Source organism: Trichosurus vulpecula, chromosome 4 (genome assembly GCF_011100635.1).
Source record: "Trichosurus vulpecula isolate mTriVul1 chromosome 4, mTriVul1.pri, whole genome shotgun sequence".
NCBI classification, from domain to species: domain Eukaryota; kingdom Metazoa; phylum Chordata; class Mammalia; order Diprotodontia; family Phalangeridae; genus Trichosurus; species Trichosurus vulpecula.
This window is the reverse complement of record NC_050576.1, coordinates 299,391,583-299,414,239: the sequence shown is the minus strand read 5'-3', so window position 1 is coordinate 299,414,239 and position 22,657 is coordinate 299,391,583. Positions and strand designations below refer to the sequence as shown.

Genomic DNA, 22,657 nt, shown 5'->3' with positions numbered 1-22,657 from the left:
TTCCTACAAGCAAGCCTCCCTGTAAGCAAACCTCCTCCTAAGCAAGCTCATCCTTAGGCAAGTTCTTCCCCCAATCGGCTCTTTGTAACTCAGGATATATCACAGCTGTGAGCTAGACCAGACCTCAAAGCGGCAAGACATCTGTAGTTGAAATACCTGTGTACCTTTAGGCCTGGGAACATGGCCCCAGTTCCAGGAAAAAAGAGTATATGTGTGGTCACATAGGCCTATTAATAGATGGGGAAGATCTTCATATTCTGTTAACATTGCATGGTCCTACTAAGTATATAAGTATATAAGAGCTTAAAATCTAACTGAGGAAACAAGCATGAACCTTGAAGATAAAAGTTCATTCCGGAAAATACCAGAATAGAAAAGGAAATCAACAAACATTTACTAAGTACTTCTATGACCTGGAGTTTGCAGAGACAAATATAAAGTAATTCCTTGCCTTTAAGGGGATTACATTCTGTCATAAGAAACAAAATACAGAGATGTTGAATATACAAAGTACATTCAAGGTAATATAGGGAGGATTTAACAGTCGGGGGGAACCAGTAGGTGTATAACAAAACTATTCACATTTTTATTTTTCAGTTGATAATCCATAGTACTCCTTCAGCTTTCCCTCTGCCTCTGCCTTTATTGTAACATACCCTCTACTGCAATCTAACTGGCTTATCTATTCCTCCATATATGAAATTTTCTCTCCTGCCAGTGTGACTTTGTACAGGTGGATCCCCAAGCAGAACTCTTCTCTGTCTCCTAGAATCTTGATCTTCCTTCAAAGCGCAGTTCAGGCATCACCTCCCAAAGGAGTCCATTCCTGAATACCTCTCTCCCTGAACCTTCCACATACACTTAGTTGTTAGTGTTGCACCTTTTAAAATATTTAAATATTGCACTCTTTATTTACTTATCTGTACATGCAGTCTTATCTCACCTTTCCTCACTCCAAGAATGTAGGCTCTTTAAGGTCAAAAACTGTCATTTTTGTCTTTGTGTCTATAGTACTTAGTAAAGTACCTTGCACAGTAGGTACGTAATATTGTTAAAATAATCATACTATTCTGCTAAACTGTTAAAAGAACTATTTCACTACCACAAATAATCCTGTACAACAAATTCATTGCATGGGTCTCCAGTGGTTGGTGTCAGTAATGAAAGCCCTTGATTTTATGCTTAGTTTGTTCCTGACAAGCTCCTTTGCTCTTGTTACTCAACTCAAATATTTAAGTATCTACCATGTGCAAAGCACTAGGCTAGGTACTAGAGATATATCAAAAATCTTGCTCTGAAGGAAAATTTATTGCAACATAATGAGAGTGGGGTAGGGAGTTCAGGACAAAGTGCTAAAAGAAATCTGAAGTAGGAGAGATCACTTTTTTGTGTGAGGTGCTACGGGCAATATATGGAAAAGTAGAGCTGCCTTCAGTGAGCTGGAGAAGATGTTTGTGTTTTGAGTTACGAGAAATTGATTTCTTGCCTTTCTGTTGGAATAGAACCCAGTTTCATAGATAACTTGCAGATTCCCTGAATAAATATGAAGTTACATTTATTATAAGTCCACTGAGGAGTATAATGAACATACCTAAATCCTTTCAAAGTGATTTCTGAAAGTCCTCATATGGGTAACTTTGGTGTGCAGAATGGTCAGGAATAGCTGTTAGTACCTTGAGGGAAAAAATTCTTATGCCTATAATTGGTCTTTTACTGTTTAATATTTTAAACCTCAAAATGTTAGTATTTGAAAAAGCCTTAGAGATCATCTAATCCAAACCTCTCATTTTTTAGTTGAAACACTGTAGAATCAGAGGGGTGAAGTGATTTAAGTCTCTTGATTTACTGACTGATTTACTTTCTACTAAATTGGCTCCTTTTATTGTTTTTCATAATTATTTTGTGGGTGGTCATTGTATAAAATGATGTTGCTATAAAAGAATCTCTGGGGTTTGGTTCCTGATTTATATATTTAAAAGGTAAACAGAGAATTGCAGTACTAGAATATGTAACGTGGCAATCTTATCAGTGATACCATTTAAAATTAAGCTTATACATGCCCTAACTACTTAGATAATTGTTCCTTTATTAGAAAGCATTTATTAAGTATCTGCTGTTACAGATTGTATTAAAGTGCTGTATTCTGTTTTTCTTGGAATCTTAGGCTTGCAGAAATTCTATCTGCCTTGATTTGTCAGTCAATTGTTTTCATGGAAGATTAACAGGAAACAAAGTAGTGAACTGGGACATCAAGGTAAATTTATGAGAAATTATAACAGTTTATATTAATTTGGTAGTCATCTGTTAAAGAACTTGTCAACATAGTACTGCCAATATTATCTGAATTTTAGGTACCAGTCACAATCAGATATTTTGAATTCATATTCATGGCGGCATCTATTGAATTTGAATAGAATATTTGTGGAAACATGCAATTCTGATTCATTGAAAGTCAGTGATCCTCCATGGTTGAGTCATAACATCCATAATACTTTGATTTAACTAATAATAGTCCATATAACAGAAGTATATTGCCCTGCCTGGGATTTTGCTTTTAAAATCTTTTTAGGTATGAATAAAAGATAGTAACTACATTAATGTGAAACAGAAATTACACTCTCTTTCTTCATAGAGAAGGAATGCTTATCTTCTCATTAATAAGAAGTAGTGGTTATTCAAGTTAATTTAAGACTGTCAGGCTTCATCCAGTTAAATCCCTCAGTTGGTGGTCTCAATATAATTTGGACAATTCCACAAAATACTATCTCTTTGTATGATGATTTTTTGAGTCATCCAATTTTCTTAATTTTTATCAAGGGTGTTTGAAATAGTTGAGAGAGAATCTTAGAGTACAGGAAGGTCACACTGAAAAACAATGAATTTTTTTTTTGTTTGAGGAGAAATTTCCACCTTAAAGAAGGATACAATGCTTTTGTAGTTATCACAATAAAATTCTATTTCTCCTGGAGTATTAATGGTTTGATATTTGACATTACTTAAGGCAACTAAGTTCACAAAACTAGCTTTACTTAAACAAGCTGATTGTTTCCTCCTATGTCTGCATTTCTAGTGGTTGTCAGATTGTTGAAGTATCACTAGGTTAAAAAAAATGTTGACTAGGCTTTCCCCAGATAAAGCCACAAATAGCATATCATCTAGCCATTTTTTTCTTACAAAAACTTATCTTAAACATAGTTTATAAAAATCAGTGTAAATTAAGGATTTTTTAAAGTAAGGAATCTTAAAGTTTTCGTTTTTACATTTCCCATGTTGTCTGGCACTGCATATTTCCACAGTAGATACCAAATAAATTAATGTCAAATTGTTCACTCCATTCAAGGTAAAAAAAAAGCCCTTTCAGTGTAGGAATGCACCATCGTGACTGACTGTACTAGACAAGATATTTGAACAAAATCAAATCCTTTTGCCAATATTTATTTTGCATGGTATTTTTCTCAAAGTCTATATTCATAAGTTTAAAATTTCTAGTTCTTATGCTCAAACCCTTTGACCTAGCAATACCAAATACTAGGTGTGTATCCCAAAGAGATTTTTTAAAAAAGGAAATGGATCTATATGCACAGAAATATATTTTTTAATTTATATTTTATTTATTTAATATTTTTAGTTTACAGCATTGATTTCCACAAGATTTTGAATTACAAATTTTCTCCCCAGTTCTACCCTCCCTCCCCCCCACTCCAAGATGGCATATATTCTGATTGTCCTGTTCCCCAGTCAGCCCTCCCTTCTGTCACCCCACTCCCCCCATCCCCTTTTCCCTTACTTTCTTGTATGGCAAGATAGATTTCTATGCCCCATTGCCTGTATATCTTATTTCCCAGTTGCATGCAAAAACAACTTTTTTTATGAACATCATCTTTTAAAACTTTGAGTTCCAAATTCTCTCCCCTCTTCCCTCCCCACTCACCCTCCCATTCTAACAGAACTGCTTTTTCTTGCCACTTTTATGTGAGATAATTTACCCCATTCTATCCCTCCCTTTCTCTCTCTCTCAATATATTCCTTTCTCATCCCTTAATTTGATTTTATTTTTTTAGATATCATCCCTTCATATTCAACTCACTCCGTGCCCTCTGTCTATATGTATATTCCCTTCATCTGCCCTAATACTGAGGTCTCATGAATTACACACATCATCTTTCCGTGTAGGAATGTAAACAAAACAGTTCCACTTTAGTAAGTCCCTTGTGGTTTCTCTTTCTTGTTTACCTTTTCATGCTTCTCTTGATTCTTGTGTTTGAAAGTCACATTTTCTATTCAGCTCTGGTCTTTTCACTAAGAAAGCTTGAAAGTCCTCTATTTTATTGAAAGCCCATATTTTGCCTTGGAGTATGATACTCAGTTTTGCCGGGTAGGTGATTCTTGGTTTTAATCCTAGCTCCATTGACCTCCAGAATATCATATTCTAAGCCCTTTGATCCCTTAATGTAGAAGCTGCTAGATCTTGTGTTTCCACAATACTAAAATTATTTCTTTCTGGCTGCTTGCAGTATTTTCTCCTTGATCTAGGAGCTCTGGAAATTTGGTGACAATATTCCTAGGAATTTTCTTTTTGGGATCTGTTTCAAGAGGCAATCGGTGGATTCTTTCAATTTCTATCTGGCTCTAGAATATCAGGGCAGTTCTCCTTGATAATTTCTTGAAAGATGATATCTAGGCTCTTTTTTGATCATGGCTTTCAGGTAGTCCAATGATTTTTAAATTATCTCTCCTGGATCTATTTTCCAGGTCAGTGGTTTTTCCAATGAGATAGTTCACATTGTCTTCCATTTTTTTCATTCCTTTGGTTCTGTTTTATATTATTTTGATTTCTCATAAAGTCACTAGCTTCCCCTTGCTCCAATCTAATTTTTAAGGTATTATTTTCTTCAGTGGTCTTTTGGACCTCTTTTTCCATTTGACTAATTCTGCCTTTCAAGGCATTCTTCTCCTTATTGGGTTTTTGGAGCTCTTTTGTCATTTGAGTTAGTCTGTTTTTTAAGGTGTTGTTTTCTTCAGTATTTTTTTGGGTCTCCTTTAGCAAGTCATTGACTTGTTTTTCATGGTTTTCTTGCATCATTCTCATTTCTCTTCCCAATTTTTCCTCTACTTCTCAAACTTGCTTTTCCAAATCCTTTTTGAGCTCTTCCATGGCCTGAGACCAATTCCTTTTTTTCTTGGAGGCTTTTGATGTAGGCTCTTTGACTTTGTTTACTTCTTCTGGCTGTATGTTTTGATCTTTGTCACCAAAAAAAGATACCAGTGTCTGAGTCTGAGACTGTTTTCACTGCCTGTTCATGTTTCCAGCCAACTACTTGACCCTTGAGTTTTTCGTCGGGGGTATGACTGCTTGTAGAGTAGAGAGTACTTTGTTCCAAGGTTTAGGTGCTGTGCTGCTGTTTTCAGAGCTACTTATACACAGCAAGCTCTGCCACACCAGCGCTCCTTCTCCCCCAAGAACTGCTAACCAGGATTGTGGCCCAGATCCAGGCAGGGCAAAGCTTTGCCCTGCCGCTCTAATCTGCCATTTAATTGCTTCCACCAGGTGGGCCTGGGGCCAGAAGCAACTGCAGCTGTAGCTGTGTAAGCACAGTCAGAGCTGTACTACCTCCACCACCCCCAGGAGGGTGGCCTACTGCGAACTCCTTTTACTCGGTCCCCAGCAGCTTTTCCCACTAACTTTCTCTGTTGTCTTTGGCGTTTGTGGGTTGAAAAGTCTGGTAACTGCCACAGCTCACTGATTCAGGCCACTAGGGCCTGTTCCACCCGGCTCCTGGGTTTGGTTGGTCCTGGCATAGCCCATGCTGGGCTCTGCTCTGCGCTGCTCCCAATTCCGTGTGATAGACCCTTTCCAGCGACCTTCCAGGTTGTCCTGGGCTGGAACCCTGCTTCCCTCTGCTATTTCATGGGTTTTGCAGTTCTAGAATTTGTTCAGAGCCATTTTTTATAGGTGTTTGGAGGGACCTGGGGGAGAACTTAAGCAAGTTCCTGCTTTCCAGCTGCCATCTTGGCTCTGCGCGTGTCCCCCCCCCCCCAAATATTTATAGCAGCTCTTTTTGTGGTGGCAAAGAATTGAAAATTGAGGGGATGCCCATCAGATTCACAGCATGACTAATGTGGAAATATTTTTTGCATGACTGCATATATATAATCTGTATTAAATTGCTTGCCATCTTAGGGAGGGAAGAGGAATGGAAAGGAGGAAGAGAATCTGGAACTCAAAATTTTAAAAAATAAATGTTAAAAATTATTTTTTACATGGAATTGGAAAAAATAAAATTTCTAGTTTTATTGACGTTTAAATCAATACAGATCTGTCTTCTAATATTTATTTTCAATGCAAAACTAATTCATTTCTAAACATTAGAAAACTAGCTTTTTCATAAATATGTAGGTGTACAATTTCTTTATTTTTAATTTTCTAGATAAAATTTACTTTTTGTTTTTCAGGATGTTGTAAATTGTATAGGTGGCTTGAATGTCCTCTTTCCACTGTTGGAACAAGTCAGCTTTTTTGATGGACAGATACCTGAAAAAAATAAGGAAAGTGTGTTTCCTGAGATGATGACACCTGTAGAAGGAGACTGGGTAATATTATCTTCCACAAAAGCTTCAGGTACTGAAACAAGATGGACCCGAACTAGTGTTTTGGGAAAGTGGGAATTAAATAGGTGATTAATTTAATTTATTAATACAAATACAAAAACAGGTAATATACTTACAGTGGGAGTCCACCCTCCTTTTTACTGAGGTAGTTCAGAAAGTTTAAGTATTAAAGAAAATTAAAATTTATGAAGCTTCCTTTAGAAATTTAATGTGTTATCCTTGCTATGAGGCAACAGAGACTTCTACTCATGATCAGTTACCCCAATATCATCTCATTTTGGAAGTAAGAAAACGTTCTGATTTTTTGGAGGAACAAATTGGCCCTGGAAAGAATACTTTCACACACACATACAAAAACACACACACACACACACACACACACACACACACAAACACAATACACTCATTGCTGTCTCTCATATTATGCAGATACATGAATAAAATTAACTGAAGCAAATTGGTTCTTAGTATGCAGTATGAAGTATGTTATAAAATAAGAAAGAGATGATAAAATAATTATTATAATGTGCTTATTCTGCCCACAATTTTACAGAATCTAGACTAGAGAAGAATTTAATTGCAATGTTTATCTTGATGGTAAAACACTTTATTCAGAGGCACCCTATCAATCAAGAAAATTTCATTCACTCCCATGGAGTTGCGATCCTCGGAGCTTTACTACAGAAGGTAAGCAAGTATGATATTACATAAATGTAGATGCTTGCCCTGAAAACAGTTCTGCTTGCTTTTGCATCAATCCAATAGAATTTGGTAAAATTTTTAGTGAAGCTTTCCCCCAAAATGGCGCCGAAGGCAAAGAAGGAAGCCATTGTCTCCCCCAAGACAGAAGCCAAGTCCAAGGTCTTGAAGGACAAGAAGGTGGTGTTGAAGGGTGTCCATAGCCACAAAAAGAAGATCCGAACATCCCCCACCTTTTGGCAACCAAAGACACTAAGACTTCCAAGGCAGCCCAGATAACCTCGAAAAAGTGCCCCTTGGAGAAACAAGCTTGATCACTATGCCATCGTTAAGTTCCCTTTGACCACTGAGTCTGCTATGAAGAAGATTGAGGACGACACCGCCCTAGTCTTCATTGTGGATGTCATGGTCAACTAGCATCAGATCAAGCAGGCGGTAAAGAACCTGTGTGACATTGACGTGGCCAAGGTTAACACATTGATCCAACCTGATGGAAAGAAGAAGGCCTATGTCTGACTTGCTCTAGACTATGATGCTTTAGCTGTTGCTAACAAAATTGGAATCATCTAAACTGTGTCCAGCTATCCCACTTCACCTACAATAAAAAGTTTTCCAGTATAAAAAAAAATAATTTTAGTGAATCTGTGTAGGAACTCTTCTTATTTTACATTATACAGGGTATCACAAAAATCTTTGTGCCATTTTAAGATTTAGTAGCTTAGATTTTGAGATTATCAGCCTTAATAACTTTAATAGCTTAAAATAGCACTAAGATTCTGGGGCACTCTCTGTAATGGACAGTCTGCAAAATATCACACCTTTTATTTCAGCTCCTAGTATTGAATACAGATTTGACATTCTTGATTTTCACTATTTAAAGTGAAAGAAAATATCTTGCTTTTGAAAATAAGGCATTAGAATTTTCTAATTAAACCTTAAGAATTGCTTTAGTCTTAAATAATATTTTGTACATCTGTCTGAAGTATTGCTCTAAGTTGTTTTTATATTGCTATATACAGAAAGGCACTGATGTAATGGCTAGAAAGGAGCCAGAATGACCTGGGTTCAATCTGCTGACATGCATTTATTCTGTGACTCTGACAAGTTAAATTCTCTCTCAGTGCCTTAGGCAATATTCCTAAGACTACAAGTTTCAGGGGTAGGGACCTGCAGTGGTAAGGGGAGTTCCCTCTATCAGTAAAATCACATGTCTAAACAGTAGTTTATTGAATGCTGTAGTCAAATTTATTTACTCTGCATCTTTTAACTTTTCTTTGAACCCTGTTATTGTTTGGGTTTTAGGTTCCAAGTAACTTAATGGATGTGAATGTATTAGTTGCCATACAGCTACTAATTGAACAAGTGTCAGTGGAGAAAAATGTTCAACTTCTGCAGCAGATGTATAAATTTTTACTTTTTGATTTTCGTATCTGGAATCGTGGAGATTTTCCCTTTCGGATTGGTGAGATTAAATAAAATTTATAGTTCTATTTGAAAAAAAATCTACCAGTTTATGTATTACTTTCCTCTTGGATGGATCTTTTAGCAATAAATTTTTATTTTAGGTCACATACAATATCTTTCTACTATTATCAAAGATAGCAGAAGGGTCTTCCGAAAGAAGTTTGGTGTGCAGTTTCTATTGGATACACTTCGGATTCATTATGGGTATGATATACTTATTTCTTAGTTTGTATAATATTCCTCCTTCGCTACCTAAATTACCAGATTATTTATTTTCTAACAGTTCTTTAATTTTCCATGATTATTTCTTATATAATCAACTCTCACTAGAAGATATATAAAGAAGCTAAAGTTATACCAAGTTCGTTTACAGAATTTAAAATGCTGAAATTAAGAGCTAAACTTTTTAAGGTTAAAATGAATATAGTAATGGAAAAAAAGGTGATGTATTGCTTTTCACTCTGTTTCCTGCATCTATTTATCATGTAGTTTTATTTTCCTAAGTGGTTAAAGTTTAGATGGATTTTTCTAGTGAGGATGATTAGAACTGAAAAGCTGTGGCTTCTCATTGTCTTATTATCATATGTAATATAGACTTTTGATCCTGGCATTTAGGGTCCATAGAAAGCTATAGTTTTGGGTCTCATTGAAAAAATAACATTTCATTTTTACTTTTTTTACTTTCTCTCCTAGGACTGGTTGCAAAGAGAGCAGTGAATTGTCTCCAGAAGATATCCAAACAATACGGACATCATTGTATGGGTTGATCAAATACTTTTTGAGCAAAGGTGCTACCTTGGAAGAAATACAAAGCATCATGGGATACATAGCTGTTATCAATGAAGAAGAGCAGGTATTTTGAGACAGATGTATTTAAGAGTTTGTGCACTCAGGTTGCAAGAATAAATTCTATTTATTGTCTTATTTACTATTCCTTAGTTGAATGAATAACTTTTATTTTTATTTTTTTGTTTGAGATTTTTTATTTTTAGTTTACCACACTCAGTTATACATAATTTTGAGTTCCAGATTTTCTTCCCCCCCTGCCCCACTCCCTCCCCAAGACGGCATGGAATCAGATATATCTTCTACATATAACTTCGCATTGAATTTATTTACACACTAGTCAGGTTGTGAAGAAGAATTACGATTGATGGAATGAGTCATGAGAAAAAAGAAGCAGAACCAAAAAAAACCCCAAAAACAAAAAAAGAGAAAAAAAAATGGAAAAAAGGCAAGCATAAAGTGTGCCTCAATCTGCATTCAGACTTCATAGTTCTTTCTCTGGATGTAGATAGCATTCTCCATTGTGAGTCTTTTGGAGTTGACTTTGCACCTTGTGTTGCTGAAAGGAGCAAAGTCTATTAGGGTTAGTCATCACAGAATCCATGTATCTGTGGTTGTGTATAGTGTTCTCCTGGTTCTGCTCCACTCACTCAGCATTATGTCATGTAGGTTTTTCCAGGTTGTTACGAAGTCCATATCATCCCCATTTCTTACAGCATAATAGTATTCCATTACCTTCATATACCACAACTTGTTTAGCCATTCCCCAATTGATGGGCATCGGCTTGATTTCCAATTCTTAGCTACTACAAGGAGAGCCGCTATAAATATTTTTGTACATATGGGTCCTTTTCCCACTTGTGTGATCTCTTTGGGATACAACCCTAGAAGTGGTATTGCTGGGTCAAAGGGTATGAACATTTTTATAGCCCTTTGGGCATAGTTCCAAATTGCTCTCCAGAATGACTGGATCAGTTCACAACTCTACCAGCAATGTAACAATGTACCAATTTTCCCACATCCTCTCCAGCATTTATCATTTTCCTGTTTTGTCATTTTAGCCAATCTGACAGGAGAGATGTGGTACCTAAGAGTTGTTTTGATTGGCATTTCTCTAATCAGTAGTGATTTTGAGCATTTTTTCATATGCCTATAGATATCTTTAATTTCTTCCTCTGAAAACTCCCTGTTCATATCCTTTGACCATTTCTCAATTGGGGAATGGCTTGTATTCCTATATATTTGGCACAATTCCCTGTACATTTTAGAGATGAGGCCTTTTTAGAGACACTGGTTGTAAAGATTTTCTCCCAATTTTCTGCTTCCCTCCTAATCTTTGTCGCATTGGCTTTTTTTATACAAAAACATTTCAATTTAACATAATAAAAATTAACCATTTTGCGTTTTTTAATGCTCTCTATCTCTTGTTGTGTCATGAATTCTTTTCTTTTCCATAAATATTTTAGGTAAACTATTCCTTGCTCTCCCAAATTGCTTATAGTATCAGTCTTTATTCCTAAATCATGAACCCATTTTGACTTTATTTTGGTATATCATGTAAGATATTGATCTATGTGCAGTTTCTGCCCTACCATTTTTCAATTTTCCCAGCAGTTTTTGTGAAATAGTGAATTCTTAGCCCAGAAGCTGGATTCTTTGGGTTTATCAAAGAGTAGATTGCTGTAGTCGTTGACTTCTCCATCTTGTGTACCTGTCCTATTCCACTGATTTCTGTTTCTTAGCCAGTACCAAGTAGTTTTGATGACTGCTGCTTCATAGTACAGTTTAATATCTGGTATGGCTAGGCCACCTTCCCTAGCATTTCTTTTCATCAATACCCTAGATATTCTAGACTTCTTGTTCTTCCAGATGAATTTTGTTATTATTTTATCCAGCTGAGTAAAATAATTTTTTGGTAGTTTGATGGGCATGTCACTGAATAAATAGATTAATTTAGGTAAAATTTTCATTTTTATTATATTAGCTCAGCCTAGCCATGGCCAGCTGATGTTTTTCCATTTATTCAGATCTGACTTTATTCGCATGAAAACTGTTTCATAATTATGTTCATATAGTCCCTGGGTTTGTCTTGGCAGATAGATTGACAAATATTTTATAGTGTCTACAGTAACTTCGAATGGAATTTCTCTTTCTATCTCTTGCTGTTGGGCTTTGTTAGTAATGTATAGGAATGCTGAGAATTTATGTGGGTTTATTTTATATCCTGCAACTTTGCTAAAGTTGTTTATTATTTCAAGTAGTTTTTTTTACTTGATTCTCTAGGATTCTCTAAGTAAATCATCATACCATCTGCAAAAAGTGATAATTTAGTTTCTTCTTTGCCTATTCTAATTCCTCCAATTTCTTTTTCTTCTCTTATTGCTACAGCTAATGTTTCTGGAACCAAATTGAATAGTAGGGGTGATAATGGATATCCTTGTTTTACCCCTGATCTTATTGGGAATGCATCTCACTTCTGCCCGTTACAAATAATGCTTGTTGATGGTTTTAGGTAGATGCTATTTATAATTTTAAGGAAGGCTCCATTTATTCCTATGCTTTCTAGTGTTTTTAATAGGAATGGGTGTTGTATTTTGTTAAAGGCTTTTTCTGCATCTATTGAGATGATCATATAGTTTCCGCTAGTTTTGTTATTGATATGGTCAATTATACTAATAGTTTTCTTAATATTGATCCAGCCTCGCATTCTTGGAATAAATCCTACCTGGTCATTGTGTATCATTCTCATGATAAGTTGCTGCAATCTTTTTGCTAATATTCTATTTAAAATTTTTGCATCAATATTCATTAGGAAAATTGGTCTATAATTTTCTTTCTCTGTTTTGACCCTTCCTGGTTTAGGTATTAGTACCATATTTGTGTCATAAAAAGAATTTGGTAGGACTCCTTCTTCACCTATTTTTCCAAATAGTCTATAGGAATTAATTGGAATAAGTATAGGAATTAATTTTTCTTTAAATGTTTGATAAAATTCACAGGTAAAACCATCTGGCCCTGGAGATTTTTTCCTGGGGAGGTCATTGATGGCTTGCTCAATTTCTTTTTCTAAGATGGGGTTATTTAGAAATTGTCCTTCCTCTTCTGTTATCCTGGGCAATTTATGTTTTTGTAGATATTCATCCATATCCCTAAGGTTGTCAAATTTATGGGCATACAATTGGGCAAAATAATTCCCAATTGTTGTTTTGATTTCCTCTTCATTAGAGGTGAATTCACCCTTTTCATTTTTGATAGTGGTAATTTGATTTTCTTTTTTTAAATTGGCCAAAGGTTTATCAATTTTATTGTTTTTTTCATACAACTAGCTCTTGGTTTTATTTATTAATTCAATAGTTTTCTTGGTTTCAATTTTATTAATCTCTCCTTTGATTTTCAGTATTTCTAATTTGTGATTTAATTGGGGATTTTCAGTTTTTTCTTTTTCTAGTTTTTTAGTTGCATGCCCAATTCATTGATCTTCTTTTTCTCTATTTTATTCATGTAAGCATTTAGGGATACAAAACTTCCCCTAAGAACTACTTTTGCTGCATCCCATAAGTTTTGGTATGTTGTCTCATTATTGTCATTCTCTTGAATGAAGTTATTAATTGTTTCTCTGATTTGTTCTTTGGTCCACTCATTCTTTAGAATTAGGTTATTAGTTTCCAATTAATTTTTAGCTTATTTTTCCATGGCGAGATGCTGTTTTCAAAGGGGATCTTGGCTCCGCCTCCAATGAATAATTTTTAACTGGTGACTACATAATATGAATTTACCAAAACAGAAGACATTATGCTTGAGTATATTAGCTGGTTGATAGAAAATATTGTCTTAACAATAGAAGTTGATTGGCAGCAATGATTAGGTCTTTGTCTTCAGCAATTCCTCATGTGAAATACATTTTGATTATTCTGCTAATCAATTAATATGAACTGTTTATATATTACGAATAATTAGGAGATGCCAAAACCAAATTTTATATTAACATGATACTTATTATTTACAAGTATTCATTCAGAAGGAAAGCTGTACGTTTACATTTGAGTTTTAGCTTTATCTTACACTTCAAACCCTATGCCTTATAAACTCATTTACATAGTACTTCAGAGTTTTTTCTTAATAAGTTACCCATTTAATCCTTATGACAGAATTGTAGAGGGAAAACATTATCCCTGATTTACAGATAAGGAAAATGAGGTTCACAGCATTTTTGGGTAGGACATGGCCATAGAGCAGGGGTTATAAACTATTTTGTGTGTTATGGACCTATCTGGCAGTCTGGTGAAACCTATGGACCCCTTCTCAGAATAATGTTTTTAAATAAATAAAACAAAATACACAGGATTACAAAGGAAACCTGTTATACTGGGAATACAGTCATTAGAATATTTAAAAAGCAAGTTCCTGTGCCTCTGGTTAAGAACTCCTGCTTTAGAACTTATTTGGTCTAAAACCCCTTAGTTTTACAAGTTTTGAAACTGCATTTTAGTGATTTGATTCAAGTCCTATATGTAGTAAATGGTAGAAAAAAGAATGGAAGACAGATCTGACTGGAATTTAGCACATTTTTATTAATCACCTAACTTCAAGCACTTACTCTGTGACCTTGGGCAAGTCACTTAAACTGTTTGCCTCAGTTTCCTTATCTCTAAAATGGGGATGATGATAACATCTCCCTCCAAGGGCTGCTGTAAAGCTATAATGAGGTAACATTGGTAAAGTGCTTAGTGCAGTGTCTGGTATGTCCAGGTGCTATAGAAATCTCATTTCCTTTCTTCCTAAAGCGCTTTACACACCTCAGAGTGCTCTGTGAATTTTGGCTATTCACAGCTATTATTATCATTACATGTTTTCTCCTACAGTAAAATGCTCACCCCTTGAGAGCATGAGCTGTTTCAGTTTTGTCTCTGTATCCCCCGTACGTCTCACAGTGCCTGGCACATAGTAAACATTTAATAAATATTGTTGATTGATCAAGGACAGCATCGCCCTAAGAAATGGCATATTTGCTGCCACTTGTTTTTCCTTCTCTGTCCTAATGATCTCATGAGAAGTTAGTGAAAAATACGGTCCAGAATGCTTTTGAAACTGGAAGGTCAACTACAGAATGTGTGTTCTTCCACAGAGTAGCCAAGGTTCAGAGAGGGCAATTACTGATAAGCCACACTGAGGCTTTTGTTTAAGGTTGTCTTACACCTCTGATCAGTGATTATGATGTGAAGGAATGAGAAAGAACAGCTCTCTTACTCTGTTTTGCTTCATTAATTTTTCTTAATTATTTTTTGGGAGGGGTACAAACCATTGCACCTCTTTCTGCCTCTACTGCCAAAAAGTAAGCTCATGTTCAAGGAATGATGGAGAAGTATCCTTTTTCCAGACTACAGTGGTGTGATATTGTGTGTTGTGAAAGTTTTTTTTTTTTTGGCCAAACTCATTTGAAGAACTCTATTATAGATTTGGATTTATTCAGATGTTTTACCTGTTTTTTTTTTTTTTTTAATTAAAGCTGTTTGGAATTTTGGATGTACTCTTTAGTCTGCTTCATACCAGTCCAGCACGGGATCAACTTTTCTTACTACTCTTTGAGCCAGGAAATGCTGATATACTCTATGTCTTGCTGTTAAATCAGAGATACTCCGACAGATTAAGAGAACTGATATTTAAGGTACTATTTTTACATACCACATACTGTGTACTTGGGAACATGAAAAATTGTAGCCAAAATATCTAGGAATTTGCATGCAGCAGGAGCTATGGATTTATACTAAGAATATGTAGGACTTTATATGCAGCCAGTGTAACAGGCTGCCTTGGGTATTTTTAAAAAGGGATTCGTTCTTCGTGTAACGGTTTGAAACCCTTTGACAAATCCTGTGTTTTAGTTCATTTTAAAATTTAATTCTTTTCTTAACATTTTTAAAAAAAGTACTGCTTTGCTGCCATTTCCCATTAACAAGTCCCAGCCACAAGTCCTATAACTTGTAACAAAGTATAGTTAAATAAAACAAATTGACATGTTGCTCATTTCTGATAGCATGTGATACATTCATAGGATCATAGATTTAGTGAGTACTACTAAAAAGGAGCTGAGAGTTTGAAATAGAATATTCCAGGAGGTAAAGGATATAAAACTGGTGATTGTATTTATCTGAATTCTGTTTCTTTTAGTCTTCATTTCCTTCATGTTAGTGTGGTTGTTGAACTTAAGTTTTCCACAAGAGAACTTATAATAGCATTATTTTTGTTTCTTACAGATTATAGAACAGATGCTGAAATGCACTAAAGTCTATGAACGGAGTAAACAGCGTATTCGACTTAGAGATGTTGGTTACTCAGGGCTGGGGCTCCTTCTGAGTGAAGTACCAATTAATGTTTCTCTTATTAAAAGCCTTTTTAACCAAGTCCTAAATACAGGTATGGATGAAGCTGATAATACATTTAAGTTCTCTTAATAATAACGTTTAAGTGTAGACCTAACGATGGACTTCATGTTCTGCTCTCAAAAGACATCCTAGCCTCATTAAATTTAAAGAAATCCATCGTCTGGCTGGCTGAAGGATGAATAATATTGGGTGCCAGCAGCTCTTCAAGACAGTTTTCTAAATTATAGAGGATAATATCTGTTAGTAGAAGGAGTTTCCTACTGCCACCAAAATTAAATTCTTGAAGTTGAATTGTTAGTAATAAGATTAGAAGTATAATTGATATAGCTGAAATGTTTAGTCTTCCTCCTGGACTACCTTTTAAGTTACATATACTCCAAACATATTAGTTCATTCAGTAATATCACCCCTTCCTGATTGCCAATGAATGAATGTCCATGATTAAAAATCATTAAGGAAAACTTGAGGAGTACTACACTGTCCTTGAAGAAGCCCTAAATTCTTAGGGATAAAATTAAAATATCCCCTTTTGGTGATTTATTCTCTCTTATGCTAATCCTAAATTCATTCTTTTTAAAGATATTTATTTTTACATTTATTGAATGTCTGTTGTTTATAGAATACTATTTTAGGGGCCATAGACCATGGCTGCTACGGAAGTTCAGAGGAGGGAATATCTGGGATATTTCTGCATTTTAATTAGAATTTTCTGTATTTTTTATTTTATAAAAGCATCATAATCTGTGTTTTGTAAAACTGCTATTCACATGTTTTTGGCCATTGCTTGATTTTATATTTAATTTTTTCTCACCCCCAGATACGGTTGTAAATTTCAAAGATCTGTTAGCTATAATGTACATGTCTCATAAAGCGGATATACATGTCAGAGTGCCCATGTGCAGAAAGGTTAGTAAGTTTTAAAGCATTTTTAGACATAGCAGTGGTATGCTGTGGGAGCCACTAGGTTTTATGCTCTTAGGTTACTTATAGTTAGGATATTTGTGTCTCTTGGCATTCAGGTATGAACTCTAATACCTTGAGTTTTCTAAGGAATGTGTTGATTGTTTTACTGTCAACCTTTCCAGGGAATGAACTTTTCAGGTACTAGGACCTCATTTTTTATGCTTCATTTTCCAGCCCATTGAAAATTTCATGGGAAATATTCGTTTACCTCACCCTTTTGTGAAGTTTATTACCAGGGTTTAGATTACTATAGATTGAATATATTGTGAATTTATAAGGGATGCTCTTGTTTTTATACCACATAGGTTAAAATTTTTTTTCCCCAGAGTTTATTTATATAGTTCATATACTTTAAATCTTGGAGTTGCAGGAGTAAATATATTTCTTAATCTTAATTTTATTTTCATCTCAACAAAGATGAGTAAATGAAAAAGTATTTATTAAATGTGTACTATGTTCCAAACACTATGCTAAGTCCTTCCCTCAAAATTATTTTTTATTTGTCTTGTATTTACTTATCTTTATCCATTCTCTTCTCCTCTTCGCCTTGATTGAACCCAAGATTCTAGATAGGAAATGCTTAATAAATGCTGTTTGAATTGTTGCATTAGGACTGATTAGCATTTAGATAATAAGTTGTTGTCAAGAATAGCAAGGAAGATTATATGTGAAAGATACTATTTTGCTTAAAAGATTGGGCATAGTGGATGAAGGATAGGGAAGCAGTTCTAGGTGACTGGTAAGATTAGTAGGTATCATTTATTCATATGGGAATTTGGGGGTATAGGTTGATGAATATGATTATCTTGGTTATATGTACACCAAGTTTAGTTCATCTGTGTTTACTTGATGGTACCTGACAGAGATTATTTAAATTTGTCAATAAATGTAAATTTGTGTAAGTAAACCTTACTTTATAGCAATATAAATAAATTGATATTATTTATAATATGTAACTTTGTTCATCACAATATAATTTAAAATTTCACATTAAGGTGCAGCTACGTGGTGCAGTGAGTAGAGCACTGGCCCTGGAGGCAGGAGGACCTGAGTTCAAATTTGGCCTCAGACACTTGACACATGTACTATCTGTGTGACCTTGGGCAAGTCACTTAACCCAAATTACCCAGCCCCCTCCCCCCCCAAAAAAATTCACATTAAATTAATAAAGTGAGTTTCTTAGCATGTTGAATATCAGGATTAATTTTTGTTTTAATTTTTATAACTGAAAATAGAGTTGTTAGATTATTATGGTAATATAATATTCATCATGTTGTTTCCTCCTAATCCTTTCCTAGGTTTTACAAATGTTGCAGGACCAACCAGATGCAGCCCAACAGATTTCTCAGCAAGTAGGATGGCAAGAGACCTTGGTTAGACTTTTTCTAAAATTAAATTTTGTAAATGAAAATGGACTTAAACACAGCAGGGCTGATTTTGTGAAGGAAGAAGACAAAAAAAATGGCCCTGAAGATCCAAAGAAGTACTGTGATGAAAAAGGAGAAGGGGAGAAAGTAAACTCCTTTGTTTTAGCTACTTCAGCTTTTGACCCATGGTGCTTGGAGGAGAGACAATTTCTAGACTCTAACACACACCTACCATTAGACGATAGCTCAGTGGCAGAGAACCAAGAACTGTGGCTCAATAATTCTTCCCATTTGAGTTTGGATCTCACTGGGATTGACTCATTGGAACTAAGTGATAGTGGGAGTCAAATGGTAGACAGTTTGCCCAGCACGCCATCTCCCATAGAGTGTTCTTCTAAAGCATTTTCTGTGCAACTTGACAAGGAGTGCAGCCTTACAAATGACATGGGATTCATTGATGACCTTTCATTATTTGAAAGTCAAGAGGTAAGAATAATTTTTTTCCATTCAGATACTGAGATTTGTGGACAGAAATAATTTTTGAATATTACTTGTGTTTTATAACATCTTTCTTAATTATACCTGGCTTTGAAATAAAGTGTGGCAAGTTGCATTCATTTTTTTTGTGAAGACCAAATGAGATAATGTGTGTAAAGTGCTTTGTAAAACTTAAAATGCTATAGATAAGTAAATATAAGCTATAATTTCATATAATGTTAGTACATTGTATACATGTTCTAATTTTCATAAGCCCAGAAATTGAAATCTTAGTTTACTTGTTTCATTAATAATGGCATCATACCTGGCACACAGGTAATTAACATATGCTTGTTGACTGAAAAGTCCATTCTTTTTAGCCATCCCTGCTAGCTTTTGTCCTTTATCCCTTGAGCTATCTTAAACTATGTGCCTCTACTTCCTCTCCTCTTATTCCCAAACCTTCTGCATTTTGGCTTCTGACCTTATTCAGCTGACATTGTCCCCTCTGAAGTTACCAGAGATTTCTTAGTTGCCAAATCAAATAGACTTTTCTTAGTTCTAATGCTTCTTGACTTTTCTTTGGATACTCTCCTTTGGGTTGTTTTGACCCCGCTGCCTCCTGTTTCTGCTCTTCCCTTTCTGACTGCTCCTTCTTAATCTCCTTTGTTGAATCCTTACTTAAGCCACACCCACCAATTCTGGGTGTTCTAGTGGTCTGTTTTGGGCCTTAGTCTCCCATAAACCTCGGTCAAACTATCCTACGAATGAAACAGTGGGCTGAAACTTTTAGAGTATAATGGTTGTGTGTAGGTATATATATGGAAAAAATAGCTCACAACTTCTAGACTATAGACCTGAAAGTATGTTCTCTCTTCAAAGAGTTCTCGTACCTCTTGGGTACAGCTTCTGGTGGGTGGTTCGCTCTGGTGGGTCTAGTAAGTATCTGAGGCTGGAGTTGAACCCAGGTCTTCCTGATTCCAGGTCCAGCACTCTATCCACTGGGCCACCAGCTGCCTCTGTAAATGACAAGATTTTAACAATTGATTGGTTATGTAGCGTGAGGCAGAATAAGTAGTCATGGAACTTTAGAGCTGGAAGAGACTTTCTGCAGCTATGGTCCAGCAGTGGGGAAATGTGGAAAACATATCAAGGTTAAACGCAGAATGAACTTGAACAAAACGTTTGAGATACAAAGTGGTCAGAGGCAATTGAGATAGAGGCATTTGTCACTTTTTGGAGATCCCCGTATCTTTTTACATACCCAAAAAACTCTTAGCCCTCTCCATGTAAAACCTAAAAGGACTTAGTCCTGAATAGCTATCCAAATTATGATAGTATCATAGTTATATGTGTGTATTTTTGATCTTCCTTCCTTGATTTAAACCCCTTGAGCATGCTGTCTGTGGCTTGTTAATTCTCACCTCCCAGCCAGCAAGCACACAATATATGGTTAATGTTGAATGAATGAACAAGTGCCGTCTCTCTTCTGCTCCAGCTAAACTACCATAGAACATGGTCCATCTGCTTCTGGCCATCTACCTTTTTAAATCTAAGCAAGAAAAAATTTGAAGTAGATCCTACACTTCTCTCCTCTTTGGAAAGTCTGGTCTTGTTTTAAACATACTTGGAATGAGATTTCTGTTACTCTTTAACTCTTTTCCTGTTGTATGTTGTATTCTTAGGTTAATAATCTTGCTTAGAAAATCCTGTGCTGTGAATCTGCAAGCCACCAAAGAAACACAATAATTTATTAGGAAGAGTACAGACATGTCAGTGTATATATTTGTGCAGATATATATAGATCTCTGTTGCCTTTTGAGTACCTTATGCATAATCCATAAACAGGCATTTCTTAATATCTAGTTATTAATATTGAACTGGATGTTTAGTAGATATCTAAAATCCAGCGTGTCCAAAATGGAACTCATTATCTTTCCCCTCAAACCCTCCCCTCTTCCTTACCTTCCCTGTTACTCTTGAGGATACCACCATCCCTCCCATTCCCCAGGCTCACAACCTAGTTGTCATCCTCTACTCCTCACTGTCTCTCATCCTACCCCATATTTATTCAGTTACCAAGGCCTGTCGATTTTACCTTTAACATTTCTCAAATACACTCCTCTCTCTCTCTTCTGACACTACTACTACTCTGATGCACCTCATACCTAGACTATTGAATTAGTTTGCTGATTGGTCTCCCTGCCTCAAATCTTTCCCCAGCCACAGGCCATCCTCCACATCATATGTCTTATGCAGTTAACTCCAGTGGCTCCTTATTTAGTCAGTCAGTAAGCGTTATGGGCTTAGATGATACTCCAGCAAGTCATCTCTTCATATTGGACATCTCCATCATGACCTCAGTAACCTTGTCATTCTGAAAGATCATGTCAGCCTTAGTATTCACACATCGTCAGTGCTCTTTTCCCTGGGACTCCTCTGATTAGGGGGTAGGGTGGAGTGGGTCTCCAAAAACCTCCACATATTCATTTCCCACTCAGCTTCACTCATTTGGGCTTTCCCTCACCCTTGTCTTTTATTAGGGTATAAGGTCCTTGAGGTCAGGGAAAGCTCTCTTTTTTGTTTTTGTCTCACTAGCCCTTAGCACAGTGCCTGACACATAGTAGGTGATTAATAAATGTTTGTCGATTGACTCATTGTTTACCATGTGCCAGGCCCCGTGCTAAGTGCTGAGAGCACAGATTCAAGCAGAAAGACAATGCATAAAAGTAAGCAAAAAGGGGGGTGTGAGGGTAGTAGTAAAGAAGGTACCCAGAATGGGGCCATGGTAGAGAAAATCAACAATATATCCTGGAAAAGAATGAGACATGACTGGTGTGGTACCTTTCTATTTTAGGAGTTTCTGGTTGGAGCCCTCCAATCAGAGGGATAAACCACAGTGGTGGAGGATACTTCTAATATGTGAATTCCAGGGCTGGAGTGAGCTTCCAGTATGAAGAGGCTCCTAGTACTTGGTAGAGAAGGTCCAGAGAACAGCCCCCTTTTTGTTATCACCTTCAGGATCAAATAAAAAAAATCCCTAGTTGATCAAAGCCCTTCATCACCTGCCCCACCCCCTCCACCTTTCCAGTCTTCTTATACCTTACATACCCTCTCCCTCTACTTATTCTCTGATCCAGTGACAATGGTCTCCCTTCTGTTCCAAGAACAAGATAGTCCAGACTTGCAGCATTTTCCCTCCATGCTTCAAATTCTTCCTTTCTCATCTCTGCTTCCTTTCTTTCCTGGCTTCCTTCAAGTTACAACTAAAATCCCATCTTCTACAGGAAGACTTTCCCACCCACCCTTATTTCTGGTGCCTTCCCTCTGTTGATTATCTCCACTTTATCTTGTTTGTACATAGTTGTTTGCATGTTGTCTACCCCCATTAGACAGTGAGTCCCTTGGAGCAAGCCTATTTTTTTGGCTTTCTTTGTATCTCTAGCACTTAGCACAATGCCTGACACATAGAATGCACTGAATAAATGTTTACTGACTCCTAAAAGAGACAGCTTTAGTATCTTATCAAACCTGACTGCTCTAGTATTTTGTTGAAATTATAATGTAAAATCAGCCTATTAAATAAGAATGCAAAAAACTAAAATTTTTATGTTAAAACATGTCTTTTTTTTATGAGTTATTCTACCCCAGAACAATTTTTAGCTTTGTCTTTTTTTCCCAGAGATGTGAGGAAGAGCTCCTAGGATTAATGACAAGCATTCTGAGTTGTGTGATGTGCAGGGGACTAGAAAGGTCAGACGACACTGCTTGGATTGAAAGGGGCCAAGTGCTTTCTGCTCTGACTAAACCAGGAATCTCCAGTGAGCTGCTTAGGCCTCCAGAGGAAATAAAACTGTGGTAAGCAATCAAAAAATGATTTCCATCTCTCCATACCATATTTCACAGTTG

At 35.9% G+C, this 22,657-nt stretch overlaps 1 protein-coding gene across 2 annotated transcripts in view; it reads left to right on the top strand.

Annotated features, from left to right (window-relative positions):
* The window catches only part of NBEAL1 (neurobeachin like 1), a 145,382-nt gene that overhangs the window by 48,466 nt on the left and 74,259 nt on the right, over window positions 1-22,657 (top strand). For both annotated transcript variants that reach the window (XM_036754372.1, XM_036754371.1), the window contains 11 exons: window positions 2,165-2,254; window positions 6,454-6,619; window positions 7,163-7,296; window positions 8,611-8,770; window positions 8,874-8,976; window positions 9,466-9,625; window positions 15,065-15,223; window positions 15,813-15,972; window positions 16,759-16,847; window positions 18,203-18,757; window positions 22,431-22,606. In XM_036754372.1, coding sequence (XP_036610267.1) covers window positions 2,165-2,254; window positions 6,454-6,619; window positions 7,163-7,296; window positions 8,611-8,770; window positions 8,874-8,976; window positions 9,466-9,625; window positions 15,065-15,223; window positions 15,813-15,972; window positions 16,759-16,847; window positions 18,203-18,757; window positions 22,431-22,606 — 1,952 coding nt within the window. The remainder of the gene's footprint in view (window positions 1-2,164; window positions 2,255-6,453; window positions 6,620-7,162; window positions 7,297-8,610; window positions 8,771-8,873; window positions 8,977-9,465; window positions 9,626-15,064; window positions 15,224-15,812; window positions 15,973-16,758; window positions 16,848-18,202; window positions 18,758-22,430; window positions 22,607-22,657) is intronic.